This window comes from Archocentrus centrarchus, chromosome 13 (genome assembly GCF_007364275.1).
Source record: "Archocentrus centrarchus isolate MPI-CPG fArcCen1 chromosome 13, fArcCen1, whole genome shotgun sequence".
NCBI lineage: Eukaryota > Metazoa > Chordata > Actinopteri > Cichliformes > Cichlidae > Archocentrus > Archocentrus centrarchus.
In genome coordinates this window covers 6,536,863-6,547,185 of record NC_044358.1, presented here as the reverse complement: position 1 = coordinate 6,547,185, position 10,323 = coordinate 6,536,863, and the positions used below count along the sequence as shown (strand labels likewise).

Below are 10,323 nucleotides of genomic sequence, written 5' to 3'. Positions count from 1 at the left end.
CTGTTCCGAATACTGTCTTGTCAATGATGATCAGAGGTGTTACTGCAGGTTTGGGGAGGCTGCAGATTTTCTCGTCAGCCCTCTGCAGGCTCCGGTTTGGCTGAGCTCAGTCAAACTGCACTTTAAAACTAGAAAATATTCATGTTTACAGCTCTGGAAGAATCCCTCTAATATCATTTGCCACCATAGCTGTGAATGATGAGCATGAAAACCCAGGAAAAAAAAAGAAAAAAAAAGAAACAACTCAGCAACACTTTACTGGCAGCTGTTTATTCTTTTAAACATTCAGAGTCACTTTCATAAACATTTCAACCTTATAGAAATAAATTCCTTTCAGAGATCAAATAGATGCTGTGCTATCTGTGCAACACCAACATCAGCTGTCCCACGACTTCAAAGCTGAGATTTTGGTCCTGTTAGAACAGAGATAAAGACGACACAGCCGCAAGAAGCTCACGAGTGCAGTGAGTGGAAGGAGAAGGTGCAGAGCGTAAGAGGTGAGAAAAGAAGCTGCGGGGCGGCTTTCCTCCATCGCCTCATGAATACATGGTCAGCTGAAGCCACTGTGGGGAGAGAAGAGAGTCACAGTGTTTATTTGTGACCAGCACCGTCCCTCCATCCTCCTCAGCTTCACAGTTTTAACCTCAGATTGCCTTTGCTGTGTAAAGCTTCCGGAATACAAGCAGCAGGAATCAACTGCGCTCTAGGTTTAGGTTCACATCATTTCCTGTTTTATTTTGTAATTCCTGGTTTCTTTACACTGTGGTCAGTGTGAGAAACTGTGGACTGCACCATCACCAATTTATCATCATCATCATCAGGGTTTAACCAAGGGTCTTAACTTACAGTCTGATTTTTGAACCCTGCAGCTGAAGTTTCACCATCGCAGCTCTTTGAACTTTAATTTATGGGACCATAATGTACAAAACCAAATAAGATGAACCCAGCAGCTGGGATTCTGATGTGTTTACTGAGGTTGTAAAGCAAAGGAGCTGAGGGATGTTTTCCTTCACATTTCTATGCAATTGGAAGTCTTTTTGCAACCGGAGGAGACCGCGTCACTGCTTAGCGACGTTCTGCTACGAAGCTGCAAGCTGAGCATTTATGCCACTGCCATCATGGCGGTGAGGGAGACTGTGCCTGCACTGGCTCGCAGTAAGGAGTCCTAACGGGGCCATAATTCACAAAATCAAGATGATGTTTGCTTCAATCAGACTTGAAACTAGTGAGTGAGACCATAAAGTAATCATTAAAGTTGTTACTGAGGTAAGAAATCAGGTGAGCTTCAGGGTCACTTCCCTCATACACCACCAGACTTCTGTCTGCGGGGAGGGGCCGCCCCCTAGTGGACATTAGGGGAAAAGCAGGCTTAAGCCACTTCAGGCTGGCTTCATTTCTTTTTTCTGTGATTCCTGATCAGTTAATTCCTTTTCACCTGAAAACGGTTTTCCTGCTCCAGTCAAGCTTTCAAGCCATCTCCAAATATTAATCAAGTTCTCTTCTCCTGGTTCAGATTTTTTGTTTCCTTGTGTTCCTGTAAGGCCTTTTACCTGCACCATTGGTGGATTTGATGACCTGTTAATGACTTTTGACTTGCTGAATTTAAGATTTGGACTTTAATCCTGGTCTCCTGTGAATTTATCAGCAGGGAAAATGGGAATTGGAAAACATACTGAAGTGAACCGATCTGTGTTTTACCTCCTTGATGTCCAGATCAATGGTGCCGCTGTTGTCCTTATCCAGAGTCTTGAATGCTCCTGCAGAACACAGACACACACAGACACACACAGACACACACAGACACACTTTAACGTGCCTGACAATTCAGTTGAAAGCCATTTTGACACTGAAAGAAAGAACAACAACAAACCTCTGAAAAGATTTAAGGACCAGAATCTGAACAGTTTTTTGTGCTTTTTGAATTGATGTAAAGATTTTTCGAGCTTTTTGTTTCCTGGATGTCGACGGAGGAGCAGCTTGTCCTTGAGCATTGGATGCTTTTAGCTGCTCCCTTGTTTCCCAGGGATCGCCACAGCTGACGAATCCATGGGTCTGGCAGCGATTTTTACTCCGGATCCCATCCTGACACAACCCTTCCTGTCTATCTGGGATTGGGATTCTGGCTACACTAGCTCGTCACCTCCTGAGGCTGGGTTTGTGTCTCCTCCAGGAATTGACCCGGCCTTTTAACACATCACTACAAGCACTAAAGACTTAATTATGTAATATTTTGCAGGCTCAAAGAATGCAAATAAAATACCAGAATTTTAAGTACATGTATATAAAACGCCCAATGTCCGTACTACAAACAACAACATGAGCACATGACGTGGAGAATAAAGTTTGGAAGAGCTCAAATCGAGATCTGAGTGTGCACGTATCAGTTTACAGGGTCTCAAACCGAGGCTGAGGAAGGTGAAGAGAGACTCACTGCACATGCAGTCCAGTCGCACCAGGCAGCCAATGAAATTGTCGAAGTCCATATCACCATTCTCATCGCTATAGCGACGGATAATCAGCTTGAAGAGCTCGTCATTCAGCGGGAATCCTACAAAATACACAAAATTAATGTGAAACGAACGAGGATTTCCATGATTATTCACACACACACACACACACACACACACACACACACACACACACACACACACACACACCTCTCACCTGCATCCTTGAAGGCATTAGGCAGCTCATTAGAGCTGATTGCACCAGAGCGATCGGCATCGTGTTTAATATAGACACCCTGAAAACAAAACACAAATAATCACAAAACTATAAACCACCACGAAAACTGTCAAATGAATCCTCACACAGCCGAAGAAGAAGAATGTAAAGGAGAAGAACAAGAGGAAGAAATAAAAGGAGGAGAATAAGAGGAAGGGTAGAAGAACCGGAGCGAACCAGAAGAAGAGGCAGAAAGGTGTCTGAGTGTGTTTTCTGTGAACTGACCTGCCATCTCTTGATGTTGTTCCAGAGGTACTTGAACTCATCGAAGCCCAGTTTTCCTGTGCTGTCACACTGATGAAAGCCAGGTTAAAGGTCAAACTCAGTAACAAGAGCAGAACTCACTGAGAACTGTGACAGTTTGTTTGATCTCCTGCTACTAATTCTGCCACCACCAAGGTTACCACTGCACTTTGTGTGCACTATTTTTTGTGGAAGGATACATCCATCACAGCAACCATACTCCTGCAGGACTCAATGCTGAAACCATCAGTCTTCAGGTTTCCATCTAAGCAAGAGATCCACAGCTTCAGTCCAGCTCAGTTAAAATGTAGTTAATGCAAACAGACATGAACATAAACTTTAACAGGAACATAAACCAGACTCACGTTTGCAAACCACTTTATTCAAGATGTTCATCAGTTCATTGGGGCTCACCTCCATGTCCTGTTAAAACAAACACACACACACACACACACACACACACACACACACACACACACACACACACACACACATATATGAGTTTTCCACACAGGATGCTCCCTTGAAAACTGAGTGAGTCACAGCTGATCAGAGTGTGACTCAAACTAAACCTCTTCCGCTCTTTTTTCAGCGTCTGACTCACTGCAGTCACTGTTGCCAACAACACGCTGCCAAAACACTGAGAAGCGCCACCAGCAGTCTCTGCACGTTGCTTCCTCAGAGCAGTTTCATGACTTACTTTTAATTCTGTTCAACAGAAAACTGTTTTTATGTGATGAAACCTCGTAGCCCTGTGAGCAAAGCTGAACTCAAAGCCACAGCGTGAGCGCTCAAGACTGATTTTCATATGATCAGGATCAACTCAAACTTTGCCTTCATGATCATCTGAAAATGAGCTGCACTGTTTCCCGAGCTTAATCACTCTTGAAGATACTGACTTTTCTGCTTATTTGCAAAGCCATCCACAGGACTGATCCAGGTAAAAGGAAACTTCCAGAAAATACTCCACCTTTCCCCGCCTCCTGACACCACCAGCCTGAACTGCAGCCAGGTGGGAGGAACATACGTCACTACAACCTTCTTCAACAATCTGTTACAGCTGTTGGTTGAGTTCTGGTCTAACTGGTGCACACACCCCTCTGATGAGTAGAGGAAAAACCACACACACACACACACACACACACACACACACACACACACACACACGCACACACACACACACACACACACACACACACGCACACACACACACACGACTTCTGCTCTCCCAAACAATGGTAGGAATGCAGAGAGGGAGCTCGCTGTGTGACACGCCCTGCACCAAACTGCATTTTCCACATGTTTGTCAGAGGATTCAATAAATGGGTTCACTGTTTATGTCTGTGATCCCCACGCTGTATTTAAAAATAGAAAAAAAAAAAAAAAAACTACGTTTGGCTGCTCCCTTATTCACAAAGGGGGTAGCTGCTCCGTGTTTGATTCGGCAGTGTCTTACACCGGAGAAGGATTTGTGTCTCTTCCCAGAATCAAAGCAGAGACATTTCACTTGCGAAGGAAATGTGTAAACTGCTGCACTGTGGACACTAATCAACAGTAAGCAAAGAAAACACGTCTCAGAGTGTAACTGTGGACTGTATCACATCGGTTAGGAATTTAGTTTACTGAAATGGAGTCAGGAAGAAGCACAGTAAAGCTAATCTATACAATTACTCTGCAACTCTTCTCCGGAGGTTTCTCTGCTCTCTAACTTAATTTCACAAACCTGCCAATCATATTTAACGCTTTCTGAATGGGATAAGATGCGGCCAGTGGCTGGAAACACACTAACTAAATACTCTCCACATACTTTTGAAGGCTGCGTTGTTGAGCAGTCAGTTCCTGTTTCCTCCAGCTCGTTTGGTTTTTTTTGGTTTCACTCACACATCTGTTTCTTTGACAGATGTTTCAAGACAGCGCCGAGAATGGCAGAACATTTCTAAAAACCTGAAAACCTCCAGAAATGAAGTCATAGATTCCCAGGTTACGTGCACACCTTTACAACAGAAATCAACATGATTACAGCTAGCCAAAAAAGCACTGCTTTAGTCTCTAGAGCTAATTTCTGCTTCATAACATTGTACAGAGGGTGAATGTTTTTATAACTCATCTGTCTAAATTGGGCTGACAGCTGGATGGCGACACAGGCAGCTGTAGCTGCCTGCTGGGCTTCAACTCAGCTAATTGGAGCCCCTGAACTGGACTTCTGGTCTCCTCTGGTTGGCTGTAATAACAAACGGAGGTTTGTTCCATGGTTTTAGGTGCAGCATATCTAACATCCGAGCACATCTGCTCCTGGTTTACAGTCAGAACCACAGGACTGACACACAAACAACCACACAGACTTTGGGCTGGTCTGCAGTTCCAGCACAATTAGTTGTTCGCATCGTTTCTCCTGCAAGATTGGTTTCTTCTAACAGTTCAAAGAAATGGCACAAAGTCATAACCTCAATAATTCTGATTTATTTTGCACGAGGCTTTGGTGCAGCTGGTTTGGCTCTTGAAGACCGCTTACTTCATGTTCCTGAGATGACCACCATATTAGGGATTATTGACCTACTCTGCTCACTTCAAGTTGTGCATTTTCATTTCTGGACAATACAAGAGCAGCTTTATATAATTAACAGTTCAAAATAATCCTTCTTTAAACTGGGCCTTGGTGCAAACAAGCTGTTTTATCTCCTAATTGGCTGCCCCTCAGGAACACTGTCTGGACAGTAGCTGAGTGGAGGCTGTGTTCCTGAGGTGACCATATAATGACAAACTGCATCCTTGTACCTGCATCATCATATTACTTTAAAATGACCAAGCAGCAATTCTTGTGTTACTTTCGCACGTTTCACCAGATGTTTGAGATTTTAACTAAACTGATATATTAAAGCATGCAGGAACTTAAAAATATGTCCTTCCAACTCCATGAGGAAATGAGTGCTGTTATTTTACTAAAAAAAAAAAAAGCTTGGCTTCTGGTGACCCTGCTGGGTGAGTTTCAGACACTTAGTCATAAAGTTTGTTTTTTTTTAGCAAAACTGAGAACATTTTGAAAAATTCCAGTGTTTCCTGATATTGTAGTTTTCCCCCTTCTTCTATGCTAAGATGGAAACATTATAAGTGCAGTCACTATCTTTATAGTGTGAACGGACTGCATACACAAAGCACTTTTGTAGTCTTATAAAACCCACAGCCACCCATTTACTCGCTTTTATTGTAAACGCCTCGCTCGAGATCCTAAGACGCCCAGTACATAAAACACATGTAGGACTTTATTGTGAGGGGTGATGTTTCAGCAGGCCCCACCCTGATACAGGAGTTTCTTGTTTCACTCAGTGAAAAACAGGCTGGGTGAAGTTTATGTGCAGGCTGACAATTATCAGAGCTGCTGAGCTAGTTTGGCTGCACACAGTTTTTTAAAGGTCCCATATCCTGAAAAATCATGAATTCATTCCTTTTATAGCGTCATGAGATTTTTATCAACTCTGAGGTGTATAAAAAAAAAAAAAAAAAAAAAAAAAGAACAATGACTTTCTTCCAGCAAGACCGCCTCTACAAGCCAGTCAGATTATTCCCCTCTGTCTGTGTACTAACCAATAGGAGCTGAGCTGAACGTAACCACAGTGCTGCCCCACTGCTGCACACTTCATCCTGAGTCAGTGCAAGCCGCACATCATAGCATGCTGCTAATATAGATCCTAAACATACTGCTGTGCACAGTCAGCAGCAGAGCATATTTTTGCTGCCTACAGTTTCGCTGTAGACGGTCTCTGTGTCTGTGTTTTGCACCTGGGACTCCACCACACCTGTCTGCCTGCTTTTCATACTCCGAACCCCACCCTCCACTATCCAATCACCTCCTTCATTTAGTTATCCTGCAACATTCAGGTTTGCTAGCTTTTCTTCTTTCTCCTGCTCTTTCGGCTGCTCTCGTTAAGGGTCGCCACAGCAGATCATCTGCTTCCCAATCCCAGCATCCTCTTCTGTCACACCAACCTTCCAACCACCCAATCCAAAAATGCTCCAAAAGGAACCAGCAGCACAAACATGGTACAGAGTTTGAGTTTAGGGTTATTACTGGCAGCATTAAGGGGTGTTTGCAGCAGCCCACCTTGGTTCAGGCATGCCAGTTAGCTCAATGAATTAGCTGCTGTCCCAGCTGGTTGCAACCATATTCATTAAAATTATGCTACAACATGTAGGAAATAACTTAAATGTTGGCATGTATGTCACTGCTGTGCTGAAGCTTCGCAGACAGCCAAAAGCTACAGCTGTCAGTCAAAGAGGCCACGCCCCACACAATGCAAACCTTAAGCCCTTTGGAGGCCACTTTAAAGAGAATAACATCAGTTTAAAAAGACTCGGGACACAGGCGGGAGAACATTCAGGATTCAAACGGGAATATCGTGCACTCACGTCTCCGGCCAGCTGCTGGAAAACATTCCGAAAGCGTTTCTCCTCTTCGCTCTCATTGGCCTGGGCGAAATTCAGCGGTCTGCGAGGAGGAGGCTGCACACAGAAAAAGAAGCTTCTGTCACCCTCACACACATTCCTCCGCCTAACTGCAGTTACACACTTCATGTGTTTGCGCAGAAAATCTTCCACAGGGAGAGAGTGCTGACTCAGTCTCTCACACAGGTCAAAGTTCAAGTGGAGCTGCACAGAATTTCTTCGATGATTTATGGATAATTTGTAAGAATTTGTTTAAAGGAACAAACAAAAAGTCTTAATTAAACTTCCCTCCAGGTTCTGTTTAAAAGCACAAAATGCCTGGGTTACATGTGCTCCAAGTGATCCGTCTGTTTCAAAGCACATCATTTAGTCATTAAACCAAATCTAGCTGTGTTTTTCCATTATAAATGTTTGGATCTGAAGGGGGTGTATCATGAAAGAAGAGTTTGGACTTACAGGGTCTGAAGGCCTGAAATCAGCAGGGTCAATGTTGCTGTTGGAGCAAAGAACAGGATGGACAGTTAGCCGAACTGAGCAGAAATACCTCGAGCAGAGGGAAACTGACAGAAAAAGAGGAGAAAGGAAATCAGTCTGGTGTGTGTCCGTGTGTGTGCTCACCTCACAACTTTAATGAGGCCTCCAATTAGACTTTTTGCCAGAAACATTTTGTCGTCGGTCTGATAAAGAACAACAGAGACAAAGACTTCAATCAGCATGAACACGTGAAACCTGTAAAGACATGACTCTTTCACTGAAGCTCTGATAACTCATTCAGAAGTTCGACACATGATGCACAACATTTCATTACAACTGACACAATTAGCTGATTGTGTCAATTGTAATTAAAGATGGACCTACAGTACTCTCCTTTTCCTTCCTTCCTGTCATACATCTCCTGATCCAGTGGCGGTTGTTCGTGGTCCAAGTTTCAAATGATGAGCTCGGTAAATAACCAGTATGTACAGTAAGTAGTATCAGTGATGGCCCGATATTTGTATTGGATTACATTTGGCCCACGGGCTGATATCAGGAAATAAGACTGCATTTGCTGAGGTCACTGGCCGATATTTATCAGTTATTTAAAAAACATTAAATCATGTGAGGAAAGTGCTAAAAGAGCTTGAAACACATCTGTTAATTTTGTACACTTTCATGCAGTTCTTTGTTTCCCTGAAAAAGAACAGATATTGATTATTTTAAAGCTTTTCTTACTTCTTACTTTGCAGATCTGACAGCGTGTCACAGTCTGTCAGTGTGAATCTTCCAAACACGCTGCTGTGTTTTTATAACTGACTCATTCAAACAGGAGTTACTAATTATGAGACACCAGTAACATCCAGAACATCTGCACACAGTCAGAGGCCTCATTTTAGGCCATTTTTTCTTAGTATAAAGCCAGCAGTGTAATGAGGTTCGGTGACTGCGCTCCACCTCAGGCTGCTGTTTACGCATCAGTGCAGCAGCATTAACGATGACCGCTCTCTCGCTCTCTCTCACTCTTTTTCACTTATTTAATTTTCAGTCCTCATTTGCTTTAAATTCCCTGACGCTGTGAAACCGCTGGCTCGGTTCTCCTCTTTGACCTGGTTCTGCTTGTTTGTGGGCCAGCATGCCAAACTCTGTAGGACACGAACTTCACATAGCTCAGATCTGCATTCACAGAGGAAACAGAGAAAACAGGACACGGAGGGACTGTTCTGGTACTCACGGAAGCTTCAGCTGAGGACAGACGCAGGCAGAGAGACGAGGACCGACTGAAGAGAGACAAACACGGGCAGAAACGGAGCCTGCAGGCCGCTCCCTCTGTCCGAGATCTTTGTCAATGCGTCATCAACCACGCCTCTCTCTCTCTCTCTCTCTCTCTCTCTCTCTCTCTCTCTCACACACACACACACACACACACACACACACACACACACACACACACCCTACCGCCCTCTAGGTTCCAAAGCAGAAAAAAAAATTGTGGTGCGTTCAGGAACCCACAGGTCACATTACTCGCGAAGAAGAGCACGCAAATATCTAATCAGCCAATCACATGGCGGCAGTTCAGTGCGTTTAGGCATGTAGTCAAGGTCAAGAGGAGCATCAGAATGAAAGGTGATGTAAGAGACTTTGAACGTCGCGTGGTTGTTGGTGCCAGACGGGCTGGTCTGAGTATTTTAGAAACTGCTGATCTGCTGGGATTTTCCAGCACAACCATCTCTGGGTTTACACAGAACGGCCCAAAAAAGAGAAAATACCCAGTAAGCAGTGCTGGGAGAAAGTGTCTTGTTGATGTGGGAGGTCAGAAGTCAATGGTTGAACTGTTTCAAGCTGATATGAAGGCAACAGTAACTCAAATAACAGTCAAGGTGCGCAGAAAACTCCAGGGACAAGTCCCTATGACTATCAGAGGGGTCCCTGCGATACATATGCTGGATACTCATGTTTACGGGCTTACAGTAAAGTGGACACATTTTAAGAGTTCAATCACGGTTCTAAAAAAGCCAAAGTTATCTATGCAATATTCATTTTCCTTTTGAACTGAGAGCAGGATGACTCTCATCGCCCATCAGACGAAGCTCTGATGGGTGAGTAGTTTGTGTTTTTGTAAAGGACTGAAAATGTGCACATACTATAATATGCACGTCATATATCTAGAAGCTGGCCCACTAGGAATGATTGTTGAATGAGGCCTGTCACAGAGCTGTTATGACTGTGTAAAGTATATCTTATCACTCAGAGGAACACGTGGTGGGTGGATTATTATTCTCTGAAACTCTGATTATCTGTGTATTTGAGGATGGATGATTCAGTGCCTGCACACCAAATCTACGTCTGAATAAAGGGACCTGAACTGGACCCTTTTGGATTATTGAAACCAAAAAAAAAAATGAAAAACTGTATTGATCAGCTGTTAGAAACTTTTCAAAG

General features: G+C 43.6%; 1 protein-coding gene across 1 annotated transcript; it reads right to left on the bottom strand.

Annotated features, from left to right (window-relative positions):
• Positions 1-254: 254 nt before the first annotated feature.
• Positions 255-9,253, bottom strand: capns1b (calpain, small subunit 1 b). The gene is made up of 11 exons (XM_030744056.1): positions 9,116-9,253; positions 8,026-8,084; positions 7,864-7,900; positions 7,372-7,464; positions 3,333-3,390; positions 3,168-3,232; positions 2,950-3,018; positions 2,665-2,743; positions 2,432-2,548; positions 1,699-1,757; positions 255-563 (listed from the first exon to the last, which is right to left on the bottom strand). The coding sequence occupies exons 2-11, from the start codon at positions 8,070-8,072 to the stop codon at positions 537-539; spliced, it is 651 nt and encodes a 216-aa protein (XP_030599916.1). The 5' UTR covers positions 8,073-8,084; positions 9,116-9,253; the 3' UTR covers positions 255-536.
• Between the last annotated feature and the right edge of the window lie 1,070 nt (positions 9,254-10,323).